The sequence below is a fragment of the Protopterus annectens genome, chromosome 11.part0 (assembly GCF_019279795.1).
Source record: "Protopterus annectens isolate FY-2018-M chromosome 11.part0, PAN1.0, whole genome shotgun sequence".
Lineage (NCBI taxonomy): Eukaryota > Metazoa > Chordata > Ceratodontiformes > Protopteridae > Protopterus > Protopterus annectens.
Window position 1 is genome coordinate 242,971,041 of NC_056745.1, and position 16,286 is coordinate 242,987,326.

The 16,286-nt window shown below is 42.4% G+C and overlaps 1 protein-coding gene across 4 annotated transcripts in view; it reads left to right on the forward strand.

Annotated features, from left to right (window-relative positions):
• Nucleotides 1-16,286, forward strand: part of LOC122815299 — a 623,971-nt gene that overhangs the window by 79,191 nt on the left and 528,494 nt on the right. For 3 of the 4 annotated variants that reach the window (XM_044087667.1, XM_044087668.1, XM_044087665.1), the window contains exons 4-5: nucleotides 10,668-11,403; nucleotides 12,317-12,355. In XM_044087667.1, the coding sequence (XP_043943602.1) occupies nucleotides 10,668-11,403; nucleotides 12,317-12,355 (775 nt within the window). The remainder of the gene's footprint in view (nucleotides 1-10,667; nucleotides 11,404-12,316; nucleotides 12,356-16,286) is intronic. The other variant, XM_044087666.1, reaches the window with a different exon arrangement.

The following is a 16,286-nucleotide window of genomic DNA, read 5'->3' on the forward strand; positions in this document are numbered from 1 at the left end:
TGTTTAATGGAATTTAATTATTCCATTATGTTTGGATATATAGGATGGGATATGTACTGATGTGTTTTACATGGAAAAAGGCCTGTGGGCCGAAACCAGTTGTTTTTGTACATTAAAATAGATATTTGCTCCAGTTGTGTGCTAGCTGTTTGTGTTTTTCTTGTTTTGCTTTTTGAGCCTGTGCACCTCCCGTCCTTGCAGAGGGGTTGGTTTGGAAAATATAAATACATGCCAGCGTAATCCTCCTCCTTTGCCTTTAGCCCCTTAGTACTACAAATCTACTATTGTTTTTTTCCTCTTCCATCACTATTGGAGCTCTTCTCATAATCACTATAAGTACTCCCCTTTTACTTTGTCCCAGATATTCTACTGAATAACCATCCTGAAGTCTTTTCGTTACCAAATTTGTATGCTCATTTCTTTCCATGTGTCCCCTGTAGCATAGCTGTCTTCACTCTGCATTTTTAATATAGTTCACTACTTTTCTTTTTTGCATGTTTGTGTGTCCATTAACATTCGAGGACAATATGGAAAGTGTTGCCATTATGAAAAGAAGCAGTTATTCCCACCTGTTATGTATAACAGTTTTTTGTGTAGTTTCAGTTTTTGTTACATGCGTACACTGTTTGGCAGGTTGATCTTTTGTGCAGTTATTTCTTGACATATCCATGTGAACCTACATCAGACCTTACAAGACTTTTGTTTTGTTTTAATGAAAACCCTCAAACAAAAGCAAACCCACAAAATTATGTTCATCTTCAAATGAGGTTTCAACCTCCTAATAGGAGCAATTGTCCCACATTGACAGCCACACTCATTCTTGAATTAACCTGTAATGAAGGTTATCCTTGCTAAGATGAATGGGAGTCTCTGCTTTTATCTTCACTAAGTGCTGTCCGTTTTTGTCTTATCTTTATTCTCCCATATGTAGAAGACTCGTTGAATGCTTTCAGAAAACGTTTTCCTAGCCAGTGAAAGAAATAAGTATTCTGTTTTTATTGCCCCCCTTATCAGATTGTCTCCTTAGCAAGAAGCTTTTTCATATCGCAATGTAAACTTTGTTTGCTAGAGGAAAGCTTTTCATTATATTCAGCATTCCTTTATTTGCTTCCCCTTAAAACTTGTTTGGTCAGGCCAAGGGCCGTAATCCATTTATATTTTTTGCAGAAATAAGAAAAAGCATATCCATTTTTTCTTGTGCTCATGTGTATGGGCTTTTTTCACGTTTTATGTTGCAGTGCCTATATATTTTAAAACTGAACGAGAAGAAAGAAAAGGAAAAATAAGTGTACCTGTTTACTTGAATACTCCTGTTGCACACAAAATTAACTGAAAAAAAATATACTTTTATAGCATGTGGTGTATGTCTTTCTATTTGCACGTTTTTCCTTCCTCTTCCTCTCTGAAATGTTTTTCTAAACATTAATATATGAAGTTAGGGCATATGCTTTTGGAGTCCCGTGCAAGTTTAATAAAGTCAAAAAGTCCAATATTTCCAGGTTTTCTTGTTCAGTCATATTTCTTAAATGTAATTAATGCTTTGTAATCTTACATTTATTCATGAGTTTCAGAGTTGCTGGCTTTCTTCTGTTGATCTCCATCGCCCAAATCCAGACTCTGGTTAATTTCCAACTTACTCCTGGTTCTCCTAGTCAACTCTTGTGCGCTTTTTTCCCTCTCTCAAGCATTTTTCTGTGGAACACTGGGAAAAGGTTTCACTGATGTAGTCTGTCAGTGCGCTTTATTATAAGAAGAATAAGAAGCAAAATTCCCTTCTGCTTGATGGTTCAGTTTTTGTGGGGCAAACTTGTGTTTCCTTCTTAGCATGTTCTGCATCAAAAATGATTTAGACCCTCCAGAAAAAAAAATGCACTAAAAATAGCTGTATAATGCAGCTTGAACCTCACAACTCCTTCTCGACATTCCCTGATTGCTGGAAGAAATGTACTCCTCTTTTGCCTCGTGTGCAGTGACTAACCGTTTTCCACAAACACTGTCTCAGTTTTAGTACTTTAACAAAACTGTAGCTGAAGGACACATTTTCTGCTTTTAAGATGGGTTCCTATCAGAACGACGAAAAATCAAAATCTCGAACGGTCGGATGAGCGAAAACGCAGTTAATTGAAATAGATATTGTAAGATTGCGGTACAGTGAAGATCTGAAATTTTGCCCTTTCCTCACTGTAGTGCAATCTCTGAGTTGGACTGTATTTTTAGGGGGTATGTGGAGGGTGCAGCCCCCCACAATAGCGATTTTGATTACCTGCTTTTTCGCTCATCCAAGCGTTCGAGACTTTGATTTTTCATCTGTGTAATATAGACCCATTAAGATTTCCTCTTTACTGTTAAAGGCCTTGGTTACTTTCTCATGGCCAGGTTTGCCTTTCATTTAACCCCTGTAGAATACCAACCCAGTTGCTTATTGGTGCTTTAATAAAATTAGTAGCCTTTTTTACAGGTTCTGTGGTACAGCAGAAAATCTCAGGTTTTCGCTTTGTGCTCTATCCTCTTCCTCTAATTCTTCCATGTTTTTGAAACCTGCCTTCTTGAGCAGTCTTGTACTCTGCCAGCCTTTTCTTCATTTTGGAAACATCATGGAACTCCTCTGCCAGTGAGGGGGGTGGTCTGCCCAGAAACCAAACTCTGACGAATGTGTTCCTCAAGGCATTTTTTGTAGGACCCTCCACTTCCTGGGTGTCCCTTACCGCAAATTCTTTAGTGGACCTGCTAACATCTCGGGCATGGAAGGAACTGGACATGGTGGCTCGGGCATGGAAGGAACTGGACATGGTGGAGCCCATCCCCAAACACCCAGATAAAGTTTTGAGCCTCCCCTTTAGGTTAAACCAGAACAAGGGGTCCCCGGTTGATGCAATGGTGGTGGCAGCTGCTACTAGAAAAGAGCTCACTCAGGAGAGCTCTGTGGTTCATCCTCCGGTCTGGGAGTCAAGGGCAGTGGACTGCTTCAGGAAGTGGGTGTATGCTTCAGCAACTTTCTATAAGAGTGCTGAATTACATGGCACATGTGATTCAGTTGCAGCGAGTCCTAGTGAAGGAGATCACTGAGTCGACCCCGGAGTCCGTGTCGGCCGAGGAAACGGCCCCCGGAGTCCGTGTCGGCCGAGTCGGTCGGCCGAGGAACGGCCCCGAGTCCGTGTCGGCCGAGGAAACGCCCCGAGTCCGTGTCGGCCGAGGAAACGCCCCCGAGTCCGTGTCGGCCGAGGAACGCCCCGAGTCCGTGTCGGCCGAGGAAACGGCCCCGGAGTCCGTGTCGGCCGAGGAAACGGCCCCCGGAGTCCGTGTCGGCCGAGGAAACGGCCCCCGGAGTCCGTGTCGGCCGAGGAAACGGCCCCCGGAGTCCGTGTCGGCCGAGGAAACGGGCCCCGAGTCCGTGTCGGCCGAGGAAACGGCCCCCGGAGTCCGTGTCGGCCGAGGAAACGCCCGAGTCCGTGTCGGCCGAGGAAACGGCCCCAGTCCGTGTCGGCCGAAGTCTGTGTGTCTGTGTGTCTGTGTGTGCCTGTGTCTGTGAATACTTGTCTGTCTCTGTGTGTCTGTGTGTCTGTGTGTCTGTGTGTCTGTGTGTCTGTGTGTCTGTGTGTCTGTGTGTCTGTGTGTCTGTGTGTCTGTGTGTCTGATGTTACTGAGGGAGCCACTAGAGCAGTTGGTACAGGTGTTGCCATCAGGCAGCATGCCTGGCTTCGGCTTTGTCAGTTCTCAGAACCCAGTGCCCCGTACAACGGTTCCTCCCCGTTTGGAAAGTCGGTACGTGAGACGTTGGTTCAGAGTGATAAGGACTAGAAAACTGTCTGCCGTCGGGATCCGCTTCTTTGCCCCTCAACGATCCTTTTCTAGAAATCGGCGAGGGAATTAAGATGTGGGTCTGGAAATCTCACTTTCCCCCAAAACACTCAGGACTTGCCTTCCCCCAGGGGCAGAGGGGCATACGATGGACGTCGCCCTAGAGGCAGAGGGGTTTTGAGAAATTACAGGTCTCGAACCTTTCTCCGACATACCCACACAGCTGCCCTGAAGGATTGTCTGACTGCTCGTCTTGGGAGGCAGTCAGGGGCCAGTTATTGCTACACCTGAGTGGGAGTCCATCACAACAGATCGTTGGGTGTTCAGATTATATTCAGAGGTTATTCAGTCCCTTTTCGGAAGCCACCTCTACCACCGAAACCCTTCCCAGGTGTTCCACCCACCCACAGGGAGGATACCTCACTGGAAATAAAAAAATCGGGTCATCTATCATGTTCCCCAGACAAGTCCGGCTTAGACATTTATTCCAGGTTCTTTTTATTGCCAAAGAAGACTGGGGACCCAAGACCAATTGTGGATCTATCCACCTTGAACTTGTCGGTGGCAAAGGTGAAATTTCAGGTGGTCACACTTCAGTCTATCTTGCCCTTCCTGCAGGAGAACGATTGGGTGTGCTAGATAGTGTGCATCCTGGAGGTTGATCATATCAAGATGGACAGATGCTCTCTGAGATTTCTCTGCTTCCGGCTAGGAGCCAATCCGTTCAGAGCGCTCCTCTTGGTCTCGCCACCGCCCCCCAGGGTGTTTACCTAAGTGATGTCAGTAGTAGCGGCTCACCTGAGACTCCAGGGCATTCAGGTATTTCCCTACCTGGACGATTGGCTCCTCGCTGCCCCTTCCAGGCATCAACTTTGTGAAGCAAAGGATTCCTTTCTACTATTAGCCCAGAGGTTAGACATCACCATCAATCTCAAATCATCTCTGGCCCCAGTTCAAACCTTAGACTTCATTGGGGCTCTGTTAGACACAGTTCAGACATAGGTTTTCTTTTTTCTAGACAGGATACACAGTCTGAAGCTACATGTTTTTTTTTTTTTTTATGTTCTTCAAACTCACTCTCCAGCAGAAGTGGTACTATGGGCATTTGGGTCCATGGCGGCCACAGGTCTATCTTTTACCCATGGCACACCTTCACATATGGATCCTTCAGTTGACCCTTTCCATACAGTGGCCTCTGTTAGATCTCCCGTTCTCACCCTGTTCGAATTTCTCAAGTGTGCAGCGACTCTCTTCGGTGGTGGATTCATTGCTTGAATCTGGTCCGGGGACGTCCTTTTATCCCATTATTGCCCAAGGCCACGGTGACTGTGGATGCCACCCAGCTGAGTGGGGGACATTGTTCGGTAAGGACAGTTCAAGGCACGTGGTCCCTGTAAAAGACCAGTTTGCATATTGACTTCCTGGAGATGAGGCCGGTGCTTCTCACATTGCAGGCTGTCCATGCCCATCTTCCCTCGGGCACGATTGCTATACAGACAGACAATGTGTCAGTGGTCTGGTACATCAACAAACAGGGTGGAACCAGATCTTATCCCCTTTTGTAGTGAATCCATGAGAGTGTGGGAATGGGTGATCTCCTCCACCCCTTTTTTGGTGGCAACATATATTCTGGGATGGTCCAACGTTCTAACAGGCTCAGCAGATCTATCTTCATGCCTTGCGCGTGGTCTCTGAATCCTTCACTAGCAGAACACATCTTTCACAAGTGGGGTCAGCCTTGCTGCGATCTGTTCGCCTCTCCTAACGTGAATGCAGTGAGTTCTTCGCTCTGAAATCCCCCAGAGGCACTCTGACGTAATGCTTGACCTCCTGGTCTTCTGTACACTTATCCTCCTTTACCCTTGATATCGGAAGTTTTTCAGAAAGCTCGCAGACTGGGGACCTTCGTAATCCTCATTTCCCTATTCTGACCTCGCCATGTCTGGTTACCCTCTTGGTGGTCTCATCTGGTGACTCCACCATGGACATTGGATCCAGTTCCAGATCTTATTTTACATCCCTCGGGGACTCCCCATCCAGACCTGGACAGTCTGAAGCTCACTGCTTGATTGCTCCGGTTCCCATAATTATCAATACTACTGGTTTATCTTCTCCTGTCAAATTAATTCTGGTGGCAGCTCATAAGTCTTCTACCAGGAAATTTTGGTGTTGAAATTCTTATTGGGGATTTTTCAACAAGGCGCCATTTCGTTCACAGAGTTCAACTGGCTGCAGTTTCTTACTTTCACCTGGGGGAGAATATGACGTCCTTGGCATCTTCAAAGCTTTGCAAGACTTTCCTTATTGGTACCTTTCTTCTGAGACCCTTGGTGAAGGATTCTGTGCCACCATGGGATTTTACATTAGTACTTCAGGGTTTAGTGTCACCCCCCCCCCCTTTAAACCTGCAGCTTTAGAAGATCTGCATTTACTGTCGTGGAAGACTGCATTCTTAGTTGCCATTACTTCTGCCAAGAGAGTATTGGAACTTCAAGCCCTTTCGGTCAAAGTCCCTTATTTGATTTTTCATAAGGGCAGGGTGTCCATCTTTTCTTACCAAAGTAGCTTCTAGAGGCCAGCATTAATCAAATGATTAATCTCTGTCTTTCCAAATTTTCAGAATAAGGGAGAATATAAATTTCACTTGCTGGATGTACACAGTTAAGAAATGCTTTTGTCCTGTGTAAGTAAAAACTTAAGTATGACCAGCTTTTTGTTTCTTACTCCAAACCCATTTTAGGGAAACCAATCTCCACAAAGTTATTATTGCCCGTTGGATTTCCCAGTGTGTCATTTGGGTGTATTCTGTCAGCGGGATTTCCCCGCCAGGTCAGGTGAAAGCACGTTCTACCGGATCTATGGCCACTTCTGTGGCTTTTTGGTCCAGACTTTCATTGGGCGATATTTGTTCTGCAGCTACTTGATCCTTATCTCATGCCTTCATTTCGCATTATAAATTGGACATCTTATCCAGGAACAGGGCATCCTTTGGCTCCACCATGCTCCGGAATATCTTTTTCCTAGGTGTTTAGTAGCTGGGGACTCTGTCCTACAGGTTGAAGATCAAATGAAGACTACTACTACAGATAAAGAAGTTATGTGCTCACCATAACGCTCCATCTGAGTAGTTCATTTGTCTGTAACCATCCCCCCCTCCTTCCTCAGGCCTCGTCTGAGTAGAAGGTGGACACTTTTTTTTTTTTTTTTTTAGGGTGCCCTCGTGTCGTCTTTGTTCCAGGAACTTTTTTCTGGTAGTGACATGGTCCTGTTGGGTCAGGTGTGAGTAATTGATTGGGCAGCAAACTCTATCTGAAGGGAGGAAGAAGACTGGCATTATAGGTAAGGAGAGGAGCTCTGAGCCCTGATCAGATGGTGGATATGCGACAGTCTGATCCGATATGGATCCGTGAACCCACAGGTTGAAGACAAATGAAATACTCAGATGGAATGTTACTGTGAGTATATAACTTTTTTTTCTTTCCATTCTTACTCGTAGTACTAAGAGTAGTCCAGCAAATACTTACGGAAAGGCAAAACTTATTTTTAATTGCACCCTTTTAACCAAGACAACATTGGATGCTCATCATTAATCACTGCTGCAGTAGCCTTGGCAGTGTGGGTTATATCCTGTGTAAGGTACAACAGTCAACTATCTTACAAGGCATAAGGGCACCTTTCACGCATTCAGGCCATTGCTTTCTTGAACTTGGAAGGAGAAAATCAATGGTGTGGGTGCAAGACCTTCAGAGCTTTCGTGCCAACTGAAACAGGGAGGCTAGAGCCCTGAAAGGAAAATGTGAATTATATAAAAATGTTACTGCAGCAGTCATCTGTTTCAAGATCTACCATTATAGTAAGTTTATTTACACAACTGTGCATTCTCCCACCTGTTGATGGCTAAAGAATATCCTATTGTCCAAACAGGTAGACATGCTGATTGAGGCGGAGGATACTTTGGTACTTCCAAGGCTGCACCCTCACTCTGACAGCCTGGAAGATGCACTCTTCTTACACTTTGAGCATCTGTTTCAGGAAGGAATGTATATTGTAATGATGATGGAGGCAAGGAAACCAAGCACTAGGAAATCATGTCTGTGAGATTGGTAGAGATCCTCCACAAGGTGCCAGAAGGGCTTATTTCCTACAGAAGCAGATATGCATACCAGTATTCCTGCAGTATTCAAGTTTTTATTTGCTATTAAGTTCTTCCTATCTGCTGTAGTGACACGTTTACCAATGTCCCCAACACTTAAAGGTGAACAGTAAAGCTCTTCCTTAATGTTGTCTTGCAGTTCAGTACTCCAAAGATCATCGTTATACTGTCCTGGGATCTTAGTATTTACGGCATGATTTTATCAATTTTTTTGCCAACATGATCAGACCACATAAAAATATCTTTTATGGAGGACTGAATTGCAGGCACTTTGTATGTAACAAGTCCTTCCTGTTCTTCCACACAGACAGGTCACTTTTTGCACCTAACGGTGACAAGAGTTTGCACTAAACCAGGCCATTCAACTTCCAGTCTTTTTCCTAAGCCACAAAATAAAGGGAAAATAATTCTGCAATCCCTGTGTCCAGAAAGCTTTGGTACTACCAAGATAGGACAGAGGCCTGTTCAGCTATTTGTAGTCTTTGGAAAGAGAGAAAAAAAGGCTGCTCTTCTCAAAACATGCCATCTCCAAGTGGGGCATTCCATTGTCTTATTTTCTGACACCTATCATAGCAAATGATTGAGACAAAATTACACTCTACCTGTTGCACAGCCATTACTATAGCCTTCTCAAAGGCGTCTTGATAAGATATTGTGGAAGCTACAGAGTTGTACTGGGAGCATACTGTTTCTAAGCAGTACTGGCTAGACCTATCTAGGACTAGAGCAGAGTTCTCTTAAACAGTCATAACGTGCATCTCTATCTCCTTGTCCTCAGGGATATCAACCACCCAAGAGATGGGCGCTAAAATCTTTGTGGCGGTTTCTTGACTTTATGGCTCCAGCATTGAATACCCTCTAGCATCTGCAGTTATGGCAAGACGATAGCAGCTGAATGTTTATGGAGTTGCACAGAATACATTTACAATGACTATTTCTTCCTGAGTGTATTGAAGTTACAGAATGTATATTTACTGGAAACTTTGAAGTCATGCTGTGTCACCAGGCTTTCCCTTCAGATGTCGCCGTTATTTACTTTTTGCACTGTTTTAATCACTGTAATTCAGTGTTAAGGATATTGTTCTTGTATTGCAATTTTTATTTTATAAGAAACTGTTGTATACTTTCCACGAATGATGAAACATTACTGTCTGTATGTGGTGCCTTAGGTTAAACTTGAAAATGGTCTGAGTTCAGCATTCTGTGCTAGTTGGCTAACCAATGATTGAGTGACTATTTAAATAAATGTTTAATAGTTTGTTTTTCACAACTTTTTTTGGGTACAGCTTTTGTGAGAAGTGGAAGGAAAACTGGAGACTGAGCAGATGCTGCTGCTGTTAAATGCAGCAAGGTGTAGTTGTAGAAGTGTGAGATAATATGGAGCTTAATTGTGAGTGGATACAAGGTTTGAAGGTGCATTCTGCTGCCAGACATTGTGGTATGTTTACTTTTTGCAGTTGATCACCTGTATGTTATTTTGTGTCAAGAAGAATGTAATCTGGGGAGTTTTAAACCCATTTGGAGCATTGCAGTACATTCAAACTTTTTTGTTTTGTTTTTATAGAGGAGACACAAAAATGAGTATTTTTTTCCCCCTAAAAAACTCTCTTCTTTGTATTTAGAGTATCGAGAACAGCTTTCATTAAACATAGAAGTAAATTATTTTGCTGGTTTAATGCTCTTCCTAATCAAAAGGAGTTTTGAAAGCAGAGAGCAGGAGTAGTTTTATTTTTGCTTTGCATAAGTGTCTGCATTCTCGTGCATTTGCTTGTTGCCAAGTAGGAAGCAAGTTCAGATGAGCTCCTACTGGTAGCATTTCCAGAGTATTAAGAAGTTGTGTGCTACTTATTTTACATTATGCATCTTACAAAAGTTCAAATCTAATGTCAAAACGTTCTATTTTTTGCCTGCCTCTCATGATTTGTTAACCATATTACGTGCTTACCAGTTTTGCAGTCTATTGATCTTGTATCATATTCGTGAATGTGCTTTCACCACCAATGCTCGTAGTATCTTGTACTGAGGATGCATTTCATTGTACTGTAACTACCTGTTGGATGTTTTTTCTCTCTTTTTTTGTACCATTTGTTTATGTATTACTTTGTATAACTTTGTATACGTAGGGAGCTTTTCTCCCCAGGTCTCCGCTGAAAATGGTCTTCCAGCCCAGTCAGACACTTGCCTGGTAATAAATGTAAAATACACTTAAAAAAAAGCACAGACTATGGAGTATCTATTGTCAAATAATGCTTCTATTTTAATAGATGCTGTAACATACAAATTGTGAAAGATGGAGTTTGGGCAATTTTTGAATCTGGAAAACAAAGTTGGACTGTGCAGGAGCATGAAGAACTGAAGTTAACATAACAGTTTAGTAAAAATAAATGGCAGGCTTCTGAAAGCTTTAATGTTTTGAGTAAGAAATGCATATTTTGTGCTGATATAGTGGTACACTGATTTTATTGTGGGCTTATAAAAAGGATTTTTATTATTTGTTGTGGGTTCTGTTTTCAGACATTACTGGGAACAGCTTCTTGGTAACATTTCCTTTTGCATGAGTGTTTGTATATAAAAATGAACAGCTTTAGCCTTGTCATCCTTAGAATAGTTTACTTTCATGCAGTATGGTTTGTGCTTAGTATAAAACAGTGACTTTTCAGAAAGCAGTTTTCTTATACTTTGAGAGGGTGGTATCATTATTTTTTTTTCCTCCTAGGATTCATTTCCTGTCTCATGTTGTCTGCGAGATCCTTCAGGGACTTTACACAACTCGTGTGAAAGTCTCAGACACTATAATTTTCAAGATGTGAATAAAGGACCTCAGAATTCAGCAGTTACAGGATGTTTGCTGCAAAGAAGTCCAACGTTTCAGAAGCATAAACGTAGGAAACTATATCTAAGTCATACAAGTCCCAAATCATTTTCTAATGACTACATTGGTATAACAAATTGTGATGAAGCAGGCCCAAGTACTAGTTTTTCTTACTCGCACAGAAATCCTACAAAGCCTAAGCAACATCTGAATGGATTTGTACCAGCTACTGTGCTGCTAGACAATGCTATCTCAAGCCCTGCATTCCATGAAGACAGAAGACTTTTTCAGAACTCTGTGTCACCAGGAGATAAGGAAAGGTTTAAACATCAGCCTGCCATTCCAGTTTTTGACATTAATTTGCCAACTTTTCCCAGTAGCAGCGATTGTAACATTAGCTCCAGTTCAAAATCTAAACGGCACCACATAAGCAGTAAACTAAAACAAACTCAATTTGCTGAAACCAGTGAGGCAAGGATGTCAGAAAAGAAGTCCAGACATCATCATAGTCACAGGAGTTCAGCCCGATCAAGGGAGGGTTCCATCCATCACTCTCCTTTACAATCTCCTAATCATGCATCATCCAGCCGGAGTGGCTCAGCAGCAAATTCTGCCTACCCGACATACGATTTGACAAGTGGTAGGTTTCAAACTGAAATTTAGTTTTCACTAGATTTTGCTGCATATAAGAAACGCATCAGTTTGATTATGGATTTCATTGTATGGCTGTGCTCGCAGTGCTTAGTGATTAGCTGCATTTTTCTGAACTAATATTTTACTTTTGAGGTATTTTTTGTCTCTACAAGGATTGTTTTAAAAAAATCATAAGAATGAGAAATGAGTGGCAGAGGCCCGAGTTCACCATCTTGATTCTTTTGTTTCTTGTTTCAGTAGTTTAATGTCTTTTTGGACATTTGGCTGCTTTATTAAGCTGTGTATGTTAGCGACCCCGCAGTGGAATGTATGTGAGTCTATTGATTGCTTAAAGTGAATGACCACTTTGCTGTGCTTTGCTCATTTGATGATCCCATCAGTGCTTTGGTCTTTGGCATTATGAATTACATTGTTCTTTTATGTTGTGTATTTCTACAGAAGTACACAGCTTCACACATGTAATGTCATATATGGCTTTGTGCAGTTTCCGGTGGCCCTGCTGTAGAAAGTAACCACATTTTTTGCCTCTAAAGGGCTGACACTTGCTTTGTTTTGTTTGTAGGAGAGTGTTTAGTTGTGTTGTGTAGACAGTGCGTAGACAATTACAAGCCTAGCCAAAAAACACCATTCAAAATTTCCCTCCAGCCTCAAGGAGGGCAAGACGAGATAGACCAGAGGAGAATTTGAAGCTAACCATTCCATTGTCTACACAACTCGTAAGGTGGCAAGGATGTTACTCTTGCTTTGTGTAGTGAAAGTTTGGCAAGGATGTTACTCTTGCTTTGTGTAGTGAAAGTTTGCCCTAGAGGTGAGGGATATATTGTGATATGAATCTCATGTCTGTATGTGTAACTTTATTGCTGGTATAAGTTTACAACATTAACATGTTTCTCCCACAGGCATGTCTATGATGCAGGCAGTACTGCATACACCACAAGGTATGTATGTCTTCACTCTGTGTAATATGTTAAGGTACCTGAAATGCTGTTGTCTCACTGGGGTGTTGGATTGTCACATACCTTTAGCTGTACACATGGGTTTTGTCTTCACAGGTGCTGCAGTTGTGGGGTCAGGCATAATGGAACAGGACTTGCATTAGTACCATAGATTTTCAGTACTGATCATTTCTTTAATCCAATATTTGAGGGACCATTTGTTCTGTGAAGGAATAGGCAAGTTAGAAGGTTTGATCTTTCATGGCTAGAAGCAGATCTCCACAGAGCAGTCTACAAGAGATTGAGTTCAGAGGGGACTAGCAATTTTGTCCTGATAACCAAGATATTTGTGGCCACAACTTTTTAATTAATTAAGAATGAGGTCCACAAGTTGAGTATGTTTACATAAATACATGCCAACGGTGCATTATATTTAACAATGGGTCTGATTTAGATGCGAGTAAAGGGAAGTTAAGAATTTGGATGCAGCGGAGGTTCCTTTTGAAATCAGATGAGCCCAGATGATAGGCTTTCCAAACTGCTGTAGAGATGTGATGGCCAAATGATAGTGCTATCAAAGAGTACCTAGATCCTTTGACAGTATCTTATTGGATGGATCTGTTACCTGTATGGTATGTGGAAATGTTTTGCTTGCCAAAATTAACAATGATATATCAATGGATTGCCTCTGGCATTTTTGGGGTATGCCCTGCTTTCAAAAGCTCAGACTCCTTTCCCTCTCTGTTCCTGTGATAGCTGAGTGAACATATCTTGAGGAGGGAATCCTTGAGCTATCACAGGAAGTGTGTTCAGTCTTTTTCTGCTATCCAAAGATCCACTGCTGATTTTTCAAGCTTACTTCTCAGACATGTCCCATTTGGGACCATCCTGTCAATTATAGATTTATTATTCTTTCTATTTTGGTTTGTTTAAAAGGTTTATTTTAATATTTTTCGGTCAGTGGCCCCTCAGAAATTACTGTAAACACAATTTACCACTTCCTTCTTTCTTCCTCCAGGCGCTCTGTCAGCTCTGCAGCCTGGCCACAAATGGTGTCAGATAAATGGGTTTGGAGTATAATTCTAAATCTCTTTGGTTACCAAAAAAGGAGCATTCCTTGGGCCCATCTTTGAATTGTTCATAGGTTGGTACTAGGCTATCTGCTCTAGGGCCTGTACAAGCCTAGCCATAACAATTCCCTGGATATTTCTTCCCACAATATTTATTTCCCTGGACCCCTGTTTAGCAGGGCGACTGACCTGATCCCCAGGGTGAATTTCCTATCTCCCATCCAATCGTCAAGGTTCCTTTTGATGAGGGCCAAGGAGGCACTCTGCTTGACATGTATGGACAGTCTTTTCCAGAGTATGGGGAGTCTCTGGGTCAGGAACCTATCCCTCCTGCATGTTTTGTTCATTGCGATAAGGTTTCGATCCCTGGAGTGTGTGGCTCTGAAGGATTGGGATTTCTTTAAGTGGAGCATGTTTAAACACCTTTGTAAAAGTTCCAAAATTCAAAATGCTTACCTTACAGTTGGTCCTAGAGTTGCTTCCAGACCACTGTTTCATGGTGACAGTAGATCTTAAGGACACTTAAAAGTCCTGTTTCTTCCAGTTTCAGGAATTTTATAAAGATTTGCTGTCTGGCTTACATTTTCATTTTTCTGCATTACCCTTTGGACTGTCTTACTATAGCTAGTGCTTACAAAGTGTCTGTCCCCAAGGCATCCACATTTGCCCTTATTCAGATGACTTGCTGATTTGTACAGATTCTGTATCCAGGTGCTTGGAGTCATAAAACAAGGTCACATCCCTCCCTTCCCACCTGGGCATCAAATTAGATCTTCATTCAGAAGGTGTGAAGGACTTTTTGAATTGTTTTCTTTGGTTGTTGTATAGAGACAGTGGGGAAAAAAAAGATAGCCTTCCTGCCAAAAGACAAAGTTCTGACTTACCAGGGCACTTTCTTGGATTTCTCTCTTCTAGACATTCCTCAAAATTCTATGCTTTTTGACATCAAGGATCCTCTTGATACCACTAGCCAGATCTAATATGAGACAAATTGTTACTTGAATTTTTGGACCTAACCACTTCATACCTGAGATTTCCAGATACTGGTACTGGGATTTGTGAAACAAACTGAATCCAGAACTCTGTTTCTCTTCAGGCCTCAGTCCAGTTTGTCTTGACAGACTCTCCAGATGTTTCCTGGGGAGTAGTGTCCATGGGAGTTCAAATGTAAGGCTTGTGTGGGCCACAGGACACAATAAAACACAAGCATAAAAAAGATTTGGGTAGTGATTCTTGCCTAAAAGTTCTTCAGCAATTGTGGACTCTAGGTCCTTTTCCACTTGTCACAGAAACACTACCGTGGGTAAAGGGGTACAAGGTCATACCCTCCTTATCCTTTGGCAGTGATGGATTGGGAGCTGGCTCTGTAGCATTATCAGACTCTTCAGACTTCTTAAATTCCATTAGATCAAAACACATCGGTAAACTAATCAGTTCCTTGGCAGGCCCTCATGAGTGGAATGTAGAGGTCTTCCAGGGCTTTATCCAGACGTGGGAGCACCTCAAGTAGTTCTGCTCCTCCTTTCAAAACAAACAGTTGAGAAAAAGTCTGTTCAGGACATCCTGGCAGCCATGCTTGCAAGTCAAGATGCCTTTCTCATTCCCATGGTTGGGCAGGTTCTTGTGTGTATTTCCAATGATTTGGAAAGAATTACCAAAGATCATTGTGGTAACTCCTTTTTGGCCCAGACCAAGTTGGTTATCCCTTTTGAAATTGGGCAGTTACAGCTACTGTGAGAGCTACTTGGAAATGGCTTGTCATATATGTGTCTATCAAAGTGCATTTTGTGGCTGTCTCTACTTGTCTGCCCTTGCAACCCACTCTCTTGTTTTCTTGTGGACGAACTGTTCAAGAAAGGAGTGTCCCATTTGAGAGACCCCCACCCCATCCCCCAAAAGCAAATCCTCTTCCCTGGATCTCAACTTTGTTCTTGGAAAAATTGACTTCCTCTTTTTGAACCTGCCTTTCAGGATTTTCGATTCATTCCTTGGAAAACCGTTGTACTCGTTGCTTTGACATCTGCAAGGTGAGTCTGATCTACAAGCTCTCATGGTGAGCCGACCTTCTGTGGCTTTTTTCAAGGACAGGGTTGTGTTAACTTCAAACATGAATGATTAGTATTTTTTTCTGATTTTTATCTAAGTCTTCAGTTTTCTATCCTGATAAAAAAGGGAGAAGAGTCTGCATACCTTGGATGCACACAGGCAGCTCTCTGGTACCATCTTGACAGAACCAAGCCCTTTAGAAATGAAAAACTGATCTGAAGTTGTTAATCATCTTCCTATTCATCACTGATGGATTCTGTTCCGAGCCCTTGAGTCTGCCTAATACCAAGCTCGCGTACACCAAAAACTCTTGAGCTAAGCTGCTACCCACAATGCCCTTCTCCGTTACCCCAGATCTCGTTTGCCACACAGCTATATAGCAGCGTTTCACCGAGCTCTCCAGCTAAGTATTGTATTTTTCAATTTTTGCAGTATTTTGTAAGGTTTTCACTCAAAACTCACTATTTCTTGTTTTCTTATCTAGCTGTATTCACTAGTATTCTCTTCCTTACCATTATTGGTAATCGCCCTTCCTTACCCTTGTGTTATTCTTAATACCTTGGATTAGTTACTCGTGTTTGTTTTTGGTACGTCTGAAAAGAAAGGGACTTCGGGGTTTAAGCATTGGTCTTCCTGCAATGGCAAACTCCCCAACAGCGATCTACATGAGGAATGTGTTTATTGTCTTGGGGGTTCCACACCTGTCTGTGAAACCTCTCTGTCAGATTTGTGTTTGTTTCATTCAGTGGACGCTGAATGAAAAAAAGAATGTACTTATTCTGAAAGGCCCGATTCCTTCTTTTTCTGAGGCTATTTCT